This window comes from Salvelinus sp. IW2-2015, linkage group LG32 (genome assembly GCF_002910315.2).
Source record: "Salvelinus sp. IW2-2015 linkage group LG32, ASM291031v2, whole genome shotgun sequence".
NCBI classification, from domain to species: domain Eukaryota; kingdom Metazoa; phylum Chordata; class Actinopteri; order Salmoniformes; family Salmonidae; genus Salvelinus; species Salvelinus sp. IW2-2015.
The window spans coordinates 29,535,624-29,553,131 of NC_036871.1; the positions used below are offsets into that span (position 1 = coordinate 29,535,624).

General features: G+C 40.7%; 1 protein-coding gene and 1 long non-coding RNA gene across 2 annotated transcripts; one reads left to right on the plus strand and one right to left on the minus strand.

Annotated features, from left to right (window-relative positions):
* Window positions 1-10,175: 10,175 nt before the first annotated feature.
* LOC139023454 (uncharacterized) lies at window positions 10,176-15,227 on the minus strand. The gene is made up of 3 exons (XR_011474576.1): window positions 15,132-15,227; window positions 13,629-13,745; window positions 10,176-11,746 (listed from the first exon to the last, which is right to left on the minus strand). It is a non-coding gene; the product is annotated as an uncharacterized lncRNA (long non-coding RNA).
* On the plus strand, window positions 13,960-16,872 carry LOC111957164 (aquaporin FA-CHIP). Its single transcript, XM_023977914.2, has 4 exons — window positions 13,960-14,402; window positions 15,262-15,423; window positions 15,688-15,768; window positions 16,046-16,872. Exons 1-4 carry the CDS (start codon window positions 14,040-14,042, stop codon window positions 16,223-16,225), a joined length of 786 nt encoding a protein of 261 aa, XP_023833682.1. The 5' UTR covers window positions 13,960-14,039; the 3' UTR covers window positions 16,226-16,872.
* Window positions 16,873-17,508: the final 636 nt, after the last annotated feature.

Consider the following 17,508-nt stretch of genomic DNA (forward strand, 5'->3'; position numbering starts at 1 on the left):
TGTTTACCCATGGTGATGATCCGTGTGAGAAGATCCTGTACTTTCTCAGCCGACACCACCATCGGCGGTAGAGTCGAATACATCACATCGCCTTTTACTGAACAACTATTTCCCCCAATCCACCCCCTGCTGATTACTCAGTAACCTTTCCAACACGGTCCTTCTCAGGATGTGCACTCTGTGTTCTTTGCTTTGTACTTCAGATTAATGAGGTGGTATTGGCTTCAGTAATGTAAACTACAGGTCACTGCCAAAATAAAGTGTCTTAATAGGGCGTTGGGCCAACATGAGCACAAATAAATATATTTAAATATACTTAAATCATGCTTCATTAATATATTTTAATATGTTTAAATAGGTCTGTGATAAATATACTAAAATATATTTAAAATTATCTAAATTGGAACAATTTTAAATACATTTAARGCATTTAATGTACATTTATTTGTATTTTATTAGCATTTAAGTATATTAAATACAATTAAAATGATCTAAATTGGGCCACTTTTTTTGTATATTCTTAGTATACATATAGCATACTTAAAGACTGAAAAACAATGACTTTTAAAGTTATACACTTTTAATAAGTGTATTGAAGGTCGATGATAGTATATTTATGGTATACTAAAAGACAAAAAAACAATTAATTTAAAGCACACTTTTAACAAGTGTATAGAAGGTTGACTATATTATATTTTTAGTATACTAAAAGACTGAAAAAATCTATGAATTTAAAGTACACTTTTAATAAGTGTACTGAAGTGTGATGATATCATGTTTATAGCATACTTCAAAAATACTAGAAAAGTACATCTCGTATTTGAAGTATATTATTTGATTATATATTTAAGTATACTTTAGTATACCTGTAATATATTAAAATATACTATTTTTACGCTTGGGCAGCTTCAATGCACCTTGGCATAGATTCTACAAGTGTCTGGAACCCCATTGGAGGGATGCAACCCCATTCTTCAARGATAAATTCCATAATTTTGTGTCTTGTTGATGGTGGTGGAAAACMCTGTCTCAGGCGCCGCTTCAGAATCTCCCATAAGTGTTAAATTGGGTTGAGATCTGGTGACTGAGACGGTCATGGCATCTGGTTTACATAGTTTTCATGCTCATTCAGTGACCACTCATGCCTTGTGGATGAGGGCATAGCCATGCTAGCCAAAATAATGGATGACCCTAAGCACGACAGGATGATAATTTCTCAATTAACTCAGAAACCATATCTGTGTGGAAGCACCTGCTTTCAATATACTTTGTATTCCTCATTTACTCAAGTGATTCCATTATTTTGTCAGTTACCTGTGTGTTGGTGCGACCAGCGGCTACTAAATGAGTGAAGCTGGAGCAAGCGTCTAGATGAAGCCTCATTGATTAGTCAATTAAGGGTGGTGGAAGCTGACCGGATGCTGAAAGCTGTTGATTGTTGTCTTGGTTACATAAACACCATCATTAAAATGTCATCCATTTTATCAGTAGCTCAGATCTTTGAGAGTAACCGTCAACTGTGAAGTGCATGAGTAAATTGATTTAGAACACCAAAGTATTCATGGCCATTTCTATGAGATAGTGTGGAGCATGTGAGACTGTGTGACATTTGATGCAAGCGTTCCAAATTGCCTTTCACACTGTTTTCAGTTCGTACATAGCTTTCCCAGTGATCACAAGCCATAGGTGGTAGACATGTTCCATTGTCGGCCTTCCCAACACTCATCTAGTGTTTCTCTCTCCACATTGTTTCAGCAGCTCCTGGACAGGGTGGCCACATCAAAGTGTTTGATCACCACCGAATACCTCCTCACATCCAGCCATGGTTTCTCAGGAGGCTGTTCCTCATGGGCATGGGAAGGGAAGCCATTGGGCTCTCATATGGCTGGCGGCCTCCGTTCTCTGTGGGTGTATGGAAGGACACGATCTGCCAAGTCTCATAATATTATATGACTGCAGGGCGGATGGTGTTGGTTTTAGGAAAAGGAGAGGATGCCAATTCCTTGAGATGATTTTCAATGTTACAACTATTTCCCTGAAACGAATCACAAAAATAATTTAATATTAACACAAAAAAATGTATGATTAGTGCTTGGAAATGTGAGCTGTCCGCTTCTGGACATCTCTATAAATTGACAAATTAAGGAAAACCTACATTTCGTAGCTAGTGKTTAAATCATTTTGGAACATTTTATTTTGTAAGTTTCCAAGGTGTCAATGTCTTTCAACAAACCATTTCTGCAGATCGTTGCTGGGCTGCAAAAGTTAACGAGTCGAGACAAGATCAGTGTGACCAAAGGAGAAACCACAACCCTCATCTTAAACCAAATCCCTTGTGAGTCTGTACCTACTAAGGAATCCCAAATGTCTCTTTGCTTGTCTGACAATCATTTTAAAGTGTGTCAATCCATATTCCTTTTTGTTGCAGATAAGAATCCTAACATTGTGTAGTTTTGTGTGGTTAGACTATTGCGCCAGCTTGTGTGGCACCGTCAAAGAGAATTCTCTTGACTCTCTAAGAATCCATTCAATCTTAAAATCCAACTGTTCGAGTTCCACTGTATCTGATGCTATGCTTCTTATAATGTCACAAATGCCTTACAATGTTTCATGCATGCATTTCTGTTTCTGTGAACGTTTTTCCCACATAGCTTTTTTTTCATAAACATGTTGTTTTTGACAACACATGAAAGAGTGTGAAAACCATATGTTGAAAAGATATCACAGGATGGACGTTCAGGACAAATATTGTCCAGAAGATATCTTAACACATGTAGAAACACGTGTGGATCATATTTCCTTCACCGATAGCCTATACTGTTGTAGAGCAGGGAGTTGAAGAGATACATTGTGGGATAAACGTGGTTTTTGACAACACATGAGGAGTGAGAATGCCATATACACTATTGAATAAATGTTCAGGAAAATATGTTCTAGAAGTTATCGAAACACAGTGTGGAAGCTCCTTCCTTCTGAGAGAACCCGTAGAATCCCACTGGGCAAAAACTGGTTGAACCAATGTTGTTTCCACAACATTTCAATGCAAAAAATCGATGCGATGACATTGAATCAATGTGAAAAACTGATTGGATTTGCAAAAAGTCATAAACATAAGGGCATTTAGTCTTTTCCCCCCAACTTTGAACCTAAATCCAATGACATGGTGACATTTTTTGTTGATTTCACGTTGAATTCATGTTAGTTGACAAGTCAACCAAATGTAAATCAAATCTAGACATTGAACTGACATCTCGGCCCAATGGGATTGGTTGTAGAATGGGATGGAACAGGGAAAAATTAAATAGGGAGTCCCATACAAAGACCACTGTTGTCAGAAAGATGTGCACGGTGTGAAAAGTTATTTTCACCCTGGGAACTCTATGGGATTTAATTGGCAGCCCCTTGGCCCTGGGTGTGCTTCCGAGCAGAAATCCAGAGTTTCTTTGTGTAATCAGAAGCAAAGGAAAAAAGAGAACCTCTGTGCTCAACTATTGTTGTCTTTCCTGTCTCACTATCTACTCTAGGAAATCAAAGCCAGTGTCAGAGGAGCATGTACAAGAGGAGGCCAAGGTTGGGGCTACTGGGATCAGTGTATTCCTCTTTGATTGAAGCATTAACGTGTGCGGTGACGAAAGAGGATGTGTAAGACATATACTGTATGACGTTTGGGAATGTATTATTAGCAGTTAGACAATGAGGAGTCAAGTTTTATGGCTGTTAAGTGACCTCTGTCTCTGGTGTGGCCATGTTGTTTCCCTTGTCATTCTGTCAACACATTTAGTACACGCATATGACAGAGGGAATTAGCCATCCACGTTACACATGACATGCCCATGGAGACATACAGCATGTTACTATACAGTACATTCTCACACAAACACATGTTGTTTACTCTTGATTGCATACCTTTTGATTTAGATTCTTTCCAGAAATAGTCTGACAGGATCTATTTGATAGACAAGTAATTAACCCAAAGTGTTGTGAGGAGACATTTCCTCCATATAATGTGCTTTTGGCAATCCTATCTATTCTAACTTCAGAAGAAATAAATAAATTATATATATATATATATATATATATATATATATATATACACACAGTTGAAGTCGGAAGTTTACATACACTTAGGTTGGAGTCATTAAAATGTGTTTTTCAACCACTCCACAAATTTCTTATTAACAAACTATAGTTTTTGCAAGTCAGTTAGGACATCTACTTTGTGCATGACACAAGCAATTGTTTACAGACAGATTATTTCACTTATAATTAACTGTATCACAACTCCAGTGGGTCAGAAGTTTACATACACTAAGTTGACTGTGCCTTTAAACAGCTTGTAAAATTCCAGAATTTTGTCATGGCTTTAGAAGCTTCTGATAGGCTAATTGACATAATTTGAGTCAATTGGAGGTGTACCTGTGGATGTATTTCAAGGCCTACCTTCAAACTCAGTGCCTCGTTGGGACATCATGGGAAAATCCAAATAAATCAGCCAAGACCTCAGAAAGAAAATTGTAGAKCTCCACAAGTCGGGTTCATCCTTGGGAACAATTTCCAAACGCCTGAAGGTACCACGTTCATCTGTACAAACAATAGTACGCAAGTATAAACACCATGGGACCACGCAGCTGTCATACCACTCAGGAAGGAGACGCGTTCTGTCTCCTAGAGATGAACGTACTTTGGTGCGAAAAGTGCAAATCAATCCCAGAACAACAGCAAAGGACCATGTGAAGATGCTGGAGGAAACAGGTACAAAAGTATCTATATCCACAGTAAAACGAGTCCTAAATCGACATAACCTGAAAGGCCGCTCATCAAGGAAGAAGCCACTGCTCCAAAACCGCCATAAAAAAGCCAGAATATGGTTTGCAACTGTACATAGGAAAAAATCATACTTTTTGGAGAAATGTCCTCTGGTCTGATGAAACAAAAATAGAACTGTTTGGTCATAATGACCATCGTTATGTTTGGAGGAAAAAGGGGGATGCTTGCAAGCCCGAAGAACACCATCCCAACCGTGAAGCACGATAGTGGCAACATCATGTTGTGGGGGTGCTTTGCTGCAGGAGGGACTGGTGCACTTCACAAAATAGATGGCATCAGGAGGTAGGAAGATTAAATGGACATATTGAAGCAACATCTCAAGACATCAGTCAGGAAGTTAAAGCTTGGTCGCAAATGGGTCTTCCAAATGGACAATGACCCCAAGCATACTTCCAAAGTTGTGGCAAAATGGCTTAAGGACAACAAAGTCAAGGTTTTGGAGTGGCCATCACAAAGCCCTGACCTCAATCCTATAGAACATTTGTGGGCAGAACTGAAAAAACATGTGCGAGCAAGGAGGCCTACAAACCTGACCCAGTTACACCAGCTCTGTCAGGAGGAATGGGCCAAAATTCACCCAACTTATTGTGGGAAGCTTGTGGAAGGCTACCTGAAACGTTTGACCCAAGTTAAACAATTTAAAGGCAATGCTACGAAATACTAATTGAGTGTATGTAAACTTCTGACCCACTGGGAATGTGATGGAAGAAATAACAGCTGAATTAAATCATTCTCTCTACTATTATTCTGACATTTAACAATCTTAAAATAAATTGGTGATCCTAACTGACCTAAGACAGGGATTTTTTACTAGGATTAAATGTCAGGAATTGTGAAAAACTGAGTTTAAATGTATTTGGCTAAGGTGTATGTAAACTTCTGACTTCAACTGTATATATATATATATATACATACACTACCGTTCAAAAGGTTGGGGTCACTTAAACATGTCCTTGTTTTTGACAGAAAAGCAAATTTTTTGTCCAATAAAACAACATCAAATTGATCAGAAATACAGTGTAGACATTGTTAATGTTGTAAATGACTATTGTAGCTGGAAACGGCTGATGTTTTATGGAATATCTACATAGGCGTACAGAGGCCCATTATCAGCAACCATCACTCCTGTGTTCCAATGGCACTTTGTGTTAGCTAATCCAAGTTTATAATTTTAAAAGGCTAATTGATCATTAGAAAACCATTTTGCAATTATGTTAGCACAGCTGAAAACTGTTGTTCTGATTAAAGAAGCAATAAAACTGGCCTTCTTTAGACTAGTTGAGTATCTGGAGCATCAGCATTTGTGTGTTCGATTACAGGCTCCATCTCATTCAGAAGTTACTTAAACAATAAAAGCTTATTTACCAACATTTATGAAAATGCATATATAGCGTTTTGGAAATAAACTCTTCAAATTTCTCTCTGCTTCTAACATTGTCAAATGCCAAGACACCACCTCTGCCTCACTCCAGTCAGAATGATCACTATAAAAAACCCTAAGTGGTGCTCTGTTAAATTAAGGAGAATTAGGTTGGACCATGGCGCTCTCTATTTCATGGTAGGCAGACAAACAATCACCCCATACGGAAAAACCAAGTGACAACATGGGGATGCAAAATTTCAACGTAATAATATGAAATGCCAAAAAACACGTTTTTGAGATGGACCATAACTCCAGTTAGAACCGAAACATAGAACTGAAACTTACCAGGGAAGCATGGAGTGTATGTAGCCTGGTTAATCGCAAGTAAATGTGAAATTGTATGTTTTTGCAGACAGACGAACGGATGGGCCAATACAGCAGATAGATCAGTGGAGGCTGCTGAGGGGAGGACGGCTCGTGATAATGGCTGGAATGGAGTCAATGGAATAGAATGGCATCAACCACATGGAAACCTTGATGTGTTTGATACCATTCCACTGACTCCATTCAAGCCATAATTATGAGCCGTCCTCCCCTCAGCAGCCTCCGCTGAGATAGATTAATATGGAGATAGGCAGACCAATAAGACAAGACCTATTTTGCACTTATTTCATAGTAAGACATTACGCAAAGGCAAGATAGAACAAACAGTTAATTATAGCAAGTCCAAACCTTTATCATTAGCCTTTTATTATTTTAAATAGTGTAGTTGCTTTTGTAAGAGTGATACCAGGATCATAAAGGTATGATAAATGTAAAGTTATATTGTGAGATGAACACCAAAAGAATGTTGGGCATCATTGAAACATTGCCTTGTATTAAACAGCATATCAGATATTTTGGAAACTAACTTGACTGCCTCTTTGATTAAGTAATGTATATTTGTTGTGACTAAGCTGCCACCAGTGTTGTGAGGGGTTGAAACACAGTGTATCGTTAGTATGACCTATCACATTCAGCTTTTACAGCGCCAATTTATCTACATTTTGAAACAGAACTTTCACAGCTCTAAACATTATTCTGCAGGATTTTTCGGGCAACTTCACATCCTCAATTTACCTCCTTTACAATCCATCACAAATGTCTCCACAAGAGCCATTGACGTGATCAAGTCAGCCTGTGCTTCTACACTCTCTCCCACTGTGGATGGTTAGCTATGGAGGCCTCTTAGGTGCCAAGTCAGACCTGGGTTCAAATATTATGTGTTTTAATTACAAAACTTTGTCTGGGCTTGGATGAGCTTGCCTGGCGCAATCAAACTAATAGAATAGTCCAAAAAGTCAAAACCCGCCCACCTGGCACTCCAGGCAGACTTCATCAAAACATTAACATATTTGAATTAAAACAAATACCATTTGAACCCAGGTCTACTTGGGTGATCTCATCGGTGAGTATATGCTTAAACATGATAGGGTTTCGCCAAGCTGAGAGGGAGAAYTCTATATTGTTGGAGCAGTCGTCATGGCATCGAGGACCCCCGACCAAGCCTTTCAGACACATGGGATCCCCACTCCCCACTGTAGTGATTAAGAGACAAAGAGCCAAGGGCCACACATGACAATTGAGCGGGTCTGGGGCCCCAATATAAACCCCCAGATGTGTCTGTTGTAAGACTTCCAGTCTGGAGGAGCCACACACGCCTGTAGGTATAAATCAGAATGACTTTTTAAGGAAATCAATCTGGATGAAAGGAATATTCCCTTATGTTATGTGTTAAGTCCAAAAATGGTTGGTCTTTTTTGTAAAATTAAGTCGGGAAAAAGTTTAAAGATAAGGATTAGTGAATGTTTATGGCTGTATATAAACAGTATCAAAGAGACATGATTATATTTTACAAAGCTATTTATGATGAATGCAGATTTATCTTTACTAATACAGTTAACTTCTGATTACATTTACAGTGGGTCCATGAGGACATAGAAAGAATAATAATATACTGTACATACAATATGAATACTGTATATCATTTAGTTTGAGCAACCTCACAAAATCAGAGGAAATCCTAAAATAAATAGCACTATAGCTCCCTAATTGCATTTACCTCGTGGATGTCCGATAAGCAAAACACCATTTAAAAAGCATTAGGATTGTTAATACCTTCCTGTCCTGAACAGCCACAACAAACCCCTATAGCTAGGAGGATGTTTTGTAAACAAAATGGTAAGGGGAAACACCAGAAGGAAACCCTTTGGACATCAAATTGGTCTGTTCTGCAACACAATCTCTAAAGAAAACGCCATACCGTCAAACGCTGGCCGTTTGAAGACCGCGGGTTCAATTAAGAGTCGCAGCTTGCAGTTTAAGGCCATCCTTTAACCCCATAGCTCATCGCAAGCCTACTAGATGGTAATATAGCACCTGCATTGCCCCTAGTGGGAAGTACGAAATTGTCATGGAAATAAAATGACACATCATGCCATAATTTTACAATTTCAAATATGCCGAAATGCGCCATAAATGGCCTATTTTTCAAAATAAAGCGCATTTTACTATTTTCCCAAAAATATAGTAAGAGTGCAGTGAATAGCACTCGTCACGTCCATTTATATTTTTTATTTGTTTTTATTGGTCCCACCCAGGGGTGGGAATGGGTTGAACCAGGCTCTGGATGGTTTTTTAAGTGAATTCAAGGATTTTACATTGGTGAGTTCCCTGAGTGACTTTTTTGTATTTTCACCGCTGGTCCAGTATATTTGGTCCCTGACAGTTACATAAGTTTCAGTACTGTCTGGGTCAGCCCAGTCTGCACCGACATGAACCCTCATTAAGAGCTAGCCGACGATTGTAATTTGGAACCTTTGAGGGAGACTGCTGGGTTCCAGCCATCTTATTGATGTGGAATGCATTAAATACCATCCTGTTCCTATATTGTGCACTACTTTTAATGGGCTATGCTCAAAAGTAGTGCACTCTATAGGGAATAGGGTGCAATTTCAGACGCAGCCATGGTCTTTATCTGTGAGTTCTGTACTCTTTGTGACATGTCATGATCTGGCAGCCCATTCTCACATGAGGTATTTTTAGAGAGGTTTCTTTCTGCTTTTGTAATCAAGAGGATCTACTCTATTCATTCAGGTCTTTGGTCTCTGTTTCCTTTTACACACTTGGAGCTAAAGTCCCGGGAGTGTGAAGCCACTGTGAAGAATGGCCGATCTTAGTCTTAAATTGTACTCTCTAAACACCATATTTTGAAGAAGATCTGTATTTTTGCCTTGCTTTTCTGTTCGTTTTTCTATTTGTTCAACTTGTTAAAAATGAGTCTTTAAAAGAAAACATTGTTAATGACTGGACTCTTAGTAGATCACTGTCTTTGCTTTGACACAAAAAACTACTAGGGTGTTGTAGGAATTTCTCTTTGAGCACCAAATGCCTCCCAACAAAATTTCTATGAACCAATTAGATAGGTTTGAGCAATTAGCAAAATTAGTTCCTCCACTGTCACAAAATGTTTCATGGGTCAGTAAGTGTCTGTGTTGCCTGTCTCACAACCCCTAACCCCTCAACATGTAGGTTCAGCCATCAACAAAAAAATATATCCCACAACTACTCAGATTATGGTTTGACACCACTTCCCTCAACAGTAACCTTTTTGAATAAAGTCTCAAAAATAGCATCCTGGTCAGCACGGATGGGTAGATTACTTTCGAAATGTAATTCATTACAGTTACTACCCACTGGGCGCAAACTGGTTTAATCAATATTGTTTCAACATAGATTTCATGTCACAATACATTGACCAATTATTTCAAAAATACATTGGATTTGAAAAAAGTCATCAAAGTAAACTATTGTTTTGAGGGTCAAATTTAAACCCACAGAATTGTCATCATGGTAACCAATTTTCAACATAAACTCAGCAAAAAAAGAAACGTCCTCTCACTGTCAACTGCATTTATTTTCAGCAAAATTAACATGTGTACATATTTGTATGAACATAACAAGATTCAACAACTGAGACATAAACTGAACAAGTTCCACCAACATGTGACTAACAGAAATGGAATACTGTGTCCCTGAACAAAGGGGGGGTCAAAATCAAAAGTAACAGTCAGTATCTGGTGTGGCCACCAGCTGCATTAAGTACTGCAGTGCATATCCTCCTCATGGACTGCACCAGATTTGCCAGTTCTTTCTGTGAGATGTTTCCCCACTCTTCCACCAAGGCACCTGCAAGTTCCCGGACATTTCTGGGGGGAATGGCCCTAGCCCTCACCCTCTGATCAAACAGTTCCCAGACGTGCTCAATGGGATTGAGATACGGGCTCTTCGCTGGCCATGGCAGAACACTGACATTCCTGCCTTGCAGAAATCACGCACAGAACGAGCAGTATGGCTGGTGGCATTGTCATGCTGGAGGGTCATGTCAGGATGAGCCTGCAGGAAGGGTACCACATGAGGGAGGAGGATGTCTTCCCTGTAACGCACAGAGTTGAGATTGCCTGCAATGACAACAAGCTCAGTCCAATGATGCTGTGACACACCACCCCAGACCATGACGGACCCTCCACCTCCAAATCGATCCCGCTCCGGAGTACAGGCTCATTCCTTCGACTATAAACGCGAATCCGACCATCACCCCTGGTGAGACAAAACTGRGACTCGTCAGTGAAGAGCACTTTTTGCCAGTCCTGTCTGGTCCAGCGACGGTGGGATCATCACTGGAGGCTTCTTGCCATGGATCATCACTGGAGGCTTTGTGCCATGACTCCTCACTGGAGTGAGGAGACGTATGGGCAGTCTGGTACGTGGAGCTGCCACAGGGCTCACCAGGCTGGGGAGACAAACAGGAGGCCTGGTTCTGGCAGCAGGCACAGGACTCACCCGGCTGGGGAGACATACTGGAGGCCTGGTTCTGGGGACAGGCACAGGACTCACCAGGCTGGCGAGACATACTGGAGGCTTGGTTCTTGGCGGAGGCACCGGATACACTGGGCCGTGGAGGCGCACTGGAGGTCTCGAGCGTAGAGCCTGCACAACCCGTCCTGGCTGGATGGATATCTTCGCCCTGCACATGCGGGGCGCTGGCACAGGACGCACCGGAGACACTGTGCGTAGAGCCGGCGCAGGATATACTGGGCCGAGGAGGCGCACTGGAGGTCTGGAGAGCAGGGCTGGCACAACCCGCCCTGGCTGGATGCTCACCCTAGCCCGGCAACTGCGGGGTGCTGGCACAGGACGTACTGGACTGTGGACGCGCACTGGAGACACCGTGCGCTTCACCGCATAACACGGTGCCTGACCAGTACCACGCTCCTCAAAGCGACTATCTTGCTCCAGACTCCAACCCCTCCAAACTCTTTTGTCCCTCTCCACTGCCAACCATTCCTCGCTCAAACGGTCCAAGAATTCCTCCTCGGTCTCGGACTCACCCCTCAGCACCGACGCCCACGTCAAAGAAATTGGGGCTGCCTCTCGGGTTTCCATCCTGTCCTCTCCTGCTGACCACGCTGCTTGGTCCGTTTGTGGTGGGTAGTTCTGTCACGGCCGTCGAAAGAACTGGACCAAAGCGCAGCGTTGTGAGCGTACATTTTCTTTTATTTGTTAAAATGTCGCCAACAAAACAATAAACAATACAAAAACGACCGTGAAGCTTACAGGGCATAAGTGCCACTAACAAAGTCAACTTCCCACCCCGAAAGGAGGGAAAAGGGCTACCTAAGTATGGTTCCCAATCAGAGACAACGATAGACAGCTGTCCCTGATTGAGAACCATACCCGGCTAAAACATAGAACTAAAGAAACATAGAAAACAAAACATAGAATGCCCACCCCAGATCACACCCTGACCAAATCAAATAGAGACATAAAAAGGCTCTCTAAGGTCAGGGCGTGACACCATCAGACATTTGGTGTGTCATCATAGTTATCTCTGAAAACAGAAAGGTGGCCTGAACTTAGTCACTGTCACTAGCTGGCTACCTCCCAGTTACTCATCTCTGCACCTTAGAGGCTGCTGCCCTATGCACATATACCTGGAACACTGGTCACTTTAATAATGTTTACATACTGTTTTACCCATTTCATATGTGAGTACTGTATTCTAGTCAATGCCATCCTATTCAACTATTGCTGTACATACACTATTCTATCCACATATTTTTCAGATATACTATATATTCTATCCATATACTGTCCATAATGTCTATACATCCCATCACACATACAGTGCATTCGGAATGTATTCAGACCCCTTGACTTTTTCCACATTTTGTTATGTTACAGCCTTATTCTAAATTGGATTAAGTAAAACATGTCCTCATCAATCTACACACAATGCCCCATAATGACAAAGCAAATGTTTGCACATTTATTACAAATAATAAACAAATACCAAATAAAGAACAGGATTCTGGGGAATAAGGTTTGACTGACCTTCATGTCTTAAAGTAATGATGGACTGTTGTTTCTCTTTGCTTATTTTAGTTGTTCTTGCCATAATATGGACTTGGTCTTTAACTAAATAGGGCTATCTTCTGTATACCACCCCTACCTTGTCACAACACAACTGATTGGCTCAAACGCATTAAGAGGGAAAGAAATCCCACAGCAAACTTTTAACAAGGCACATCTGTTAATTGAAATGCATTCCAGGTGACTACCTCATGAAGCTGGTTGAGAGAATGCCAAGAGTGTGCAAAGCTGTCATCAAGGCAAAGGGTGGCTACTTTGAAGAATCTAAAATATATTTTGATTTGTTTAACACTTTTTTTGGGGGGGGGTTATTTAATTGTTCTGATGTCTTCACTATTCTACAATGTAGAAATTAGTCAAAATAAAGAAAAACCCTTGAATGAGTAGGTGTGTCAACTTTTGCCTGGTCCCAAGCTGCGCCCCTACCCAGTCATGTGAAATCTATAGATTAGGGCCTAATTTATTTAATTTTACTGATTCCTTATTTTGAACTAACTCAGCAAAACCTTTGAAATTGTTGCATTTATATTTTTGTTCAGTGTGTGTGTATGTGTATATATAGATTTTATTGCACATAGATTTCTATCAAATCATGTTGAATAGCATTTATCCAGATGTATTCCCAAGAGGTTAGCAAGCAGTTGCCAATATGATGTGCACACTGAATCTCAATGGGAACAATATGGGAACAAACTCACGTGCATGTCTGTTGAGGGACAGGTTAGGGACCTGTGACTCAGGTCAACTCAGCAGTGAGTTGGCCTCTTTGGAGGCTCTGCTGTGACCCAGTCACTGCTGAGTTGATGTGGAAATTCAATTATTGATGCTATTCACTGGTATAGAGACATCTTAACAGATAAACATATCGACAAAGCGCACACTATAATATTTGAAGATGGGACTTGGAAATATGTTCCAACATTACCATAGTTAGAAATCCCAAGCAACAAACCTTGTGGACTCTCACCTTATACTGTAGTCATAAAGTCCTGCTACTGTAGATGTCTTTATGAATGGAGAAACAAAGTGCCTCTGAGTACAACTTCCCCTCTGTCCTACTACAGCCTGTTCTTCACCACTACTTCTGAAAGTCCAGAGAAAGAAAAAAAGAAGTAAGTGCAGGGAGTATGGGAAACGAGAGGGATAGGAGGGAGGAAAAGAGGGAGAGGGAGACCAGTAAAAGAGTGAGGGAAAGGGGGGTGAAGAAGAAAAAAAGCCTTTTGGATTTCTCCCTTCCCTTTCACTTTTTAGAACCCGCCTCCCTTCATTATCAGCAGCAGCCTTATAAATGCAGCCTGTTGATGTTGTTTGTGAGTTCCACTGACACCACTCTACATCATATCAGATAAGACCACCATACGCCCAGGCTGCAGCCAAGATGAGAGAGTTCAAGAGCAAGGCATTCTGGAGGGCCGTACTGGCCGAGCTTGTGGGGATGACCATGTTCATATTTCTCAGCATCTCAGCTGCCATTGGGAACTCAAACAACACCGCTCCTGACCAGGAGGTGAAGGTTTCTCTGACCTTTGGTCTGGCCATCGCCACGCTGGCCCAGAGTTTGGGCCACATCAGTGGAGCCCACCTGAACCCAGCTGTGACACTGGGCATGCTGGCCAGCTGCCAGATCAGCGTGTTCAAGGGGATGATGTACATGGTGGCTCAGATGCTGGGCTCTGCTCTGGCCAGTGCTATTGTCTACGGAACCCGGCCAGAGGCAAATACTGCACTGGGGGTCAATGCTGTGAGTGGCTCATTTTGGCTAATTTGTTTCAGAATGCAAATTTGAATATATATGGTTTATGTGTGTCCTTTTCAATTAGAAATGTTGGTTTTCAATTCCATTTTATGGGAAGTGTTTGAACTTTGTGTGCAATTTCTTGATAAATGTATATTGCATCTCATAGTTGTTGGCAAACAGTAATGCATGTGAACCTGCATGCACTGCATTGAGAAAATAGTTGATTGAACTTAGTTTAATTTAGTTTGACTCAATGATTTTTGAAGGGACTCAAATGGGATGTCATTCATGTTTGATTAGAGTGAGCTTGGATGCACCGGCTGCAAACTATTGACTAACAGAATCATGTGATGTTTTTTTATGATCACACTAACTCATAATAAGAATAGGTGCTTCTGCTGTTCTCTAGTGAATATAGGATGTACAGCTGCATGGTAGTTACTTTCCCATGCCATAAAAAACCCTCACATGCCTCCTATAGACACCAAGTTATATGGTCTTTTAAGCTGTTGATACAGAGGATCATCACATCTATTGCCATTAATGGAATTCTAAATTATGTAAATTGCACATTAGCAAAGTCTGTAAGAATATGATCAATTATCAACATCTTTCAATCATTTACAATTTCAATGAATGAATAAACTAAAACTTGCTCAGACTTTGACAAATTATAGCGAGACTTGAAAGTTGAAAGTTTACATAGATTTCAAATTAGATTTTTCTCCTCACCCTTAGCCTTTGCTTTGCCAGCTATTTAGAATAGCACATGGTAGTTGAGAAAAACATCCATCACGCTGATGCACACTGACAAATTGTTTTTGTTTGTTTCCCCCTCTGCCCCTCTCCTTCCCCCTCGTAGCTAAATGGTGTCAGTGCCAGCCAAGGCGTTGGCATCGAGCTCTTGGCTACCTTCCAGCTGGTCCTGTGTGTCATAGCAGTAACTGATAAAAGGCGGCGTGATGTCACCGGCTCTGCCCCCCTGGCCATCGGACTCTCTGTTGCTCTGGGACACTTGGCAGCCGTAAGTAACTTATAGTAGTTTGTCAACAAGGTATCTCCTCTGACACATGCATCCGATTAACAAAACATGGATTTTGAATGTGTTATTCTGACAAATCACCATTGAATTAAAGCTTAATTTTACTCAGTGCAAATGTTGACTGTTGAATTTACCCCTCAGACCCTAGGCCTAATCCTATAACCATAAACGATTTATATTGATTTTACAACAGATCGTCTCATCCCTCATATTGTCCTAAGATATTTATCTTGTTGCTGTGTACAGATCAGCTACACAGGCTGTGGTATCAACCCGGCCCGATCCTTTGGACCAGCTTTGATCATGAATGATTATACAAATCACTGGGTAAGTGGAGATGGTGTGTTTGCAGGCACGTGTGTTTGCAGATTCCTTGCATTTAGTGTGACATCAATTCCATGACTAGTAAATTCAATAAACTTCTAAAATGATTACCAAAGCTGAGCTACTTTCAATAAAGTGGTTACTGAGTGACAGCATCTCTATTGTTTTATTGTAAAGTCTAATAAAACTATTGAAAGCAAAGTTAAAGTTAACCCTGTAATATTTGTCTTAAATCTGTTCTTCCATTGATTCATTGATTGATTTCTTTGCACCATGGCAGGTGTACTGGGTGGGGCCAATGAGTGGAGGTGTGGCAGCTGCTCTGGTCTATGACTTCCTCCTGTACCCCAAATCTGAGGACTTCCCTGAACGTATGAAGGTTCTTGTTAGTGGCCCGGTGGGAGACTATAATGTTAATGGAGAGGAGCCTGCAGCTGTGGAAATGTCATCAACAAAGTAGTGTTGTCATAGCAACACCATATAGTGTATAGGACTTTAGATTGTCTACCTACAGTATACTCCTGTAAAGCATTGACATTTCCTTTAGAATGGCAGCAGTTGAATTGTTATTTCAAAATAATGATAAAGAATTTCAAATAAGAGGAGCATTTTTATTTTGTTGTGAAGTATTAGGCCTGTTTCATTGAAAATCACACCACTGAACTGCTGATTTAGTAGCCAAATTGTCACTTGACTATCACAGGAGGTTGGTGGCACCTTAATTGGGGAGGACGGGCTCGTGGTAATGGCTGGACCGAAATGAGTGGAATGGTATCAAATACATCAAACACATGGTTTCCATGTGTTTGATACCATTCCATTTGCTCTTTTCCGGCCATTATTATGAGTTGTCCTCCCCTCCGCAGCCTCTACTGTTGAGTATTCACTTCAATTTCTAAACGTCTTTAACAGAGTTGTTGGAACATCTTGCTCTTTGTTAAAATATTTCCCATATCAGTATTCTATATAGAGCTATTTGTTTTTGTATATTTTCTATGTACCTGTTTATGTAAGACCTTTTTATTTCTTGATGTATATGTATTTCTGTGTGCACTCTTGAATTGTATTTCACTTTTGTACGTAAATAAAACACCAGATGTTAACAGATGTTCCTCTCTTGGCATTTATCTCCTCATAAACTGCTTACTTTAGCAATATCCAGTCTCCACATCCAAACAGTACCCTTTCAATTTTTGGACTAGCCCTCTCATTAGAACTTCAAAGCCAAACACTTTGGGGGCTCCCGAGTGGCGCAGCAGTCTAAGGCATTGCATCTCAGTGCTAGAGGCATCACTACAGACCCTGGTTCGATTCCAGGCTGTATCACAACCGGCCATGTTTGGGCGTCCCATAGGGCGGCGCACAATTGGCCCAGTGTCATCTGGGGTAGACTTACCAGGTTAATGAAAAATTTGGCTGACACAATCTATTTAAGTTTATCTCAGAAGGTGGGGAGAGCTTGAGATCCTGATAGAAATATATTTTCAGTAAACTTTGCACWACTATCTAAACTAGACCACAGCAACATCACTGTTTAGGTTCAGGACCCGTAGACCTTATCACTGTCCTCATCAGTCTATTTCCTTATCTAAAATCGCTGTTAACAGGCTGGTGTTTCTTTCCTGGAATCCACTGCGTGCATAAGCCAGTAAGTTTACGGAAAAAATATGAGTAACTTTTAACACACCCCAGTCTTATCTGCATTTTATGTGGTTACAAAAACTAAAAGCAGAGAGTATTAGT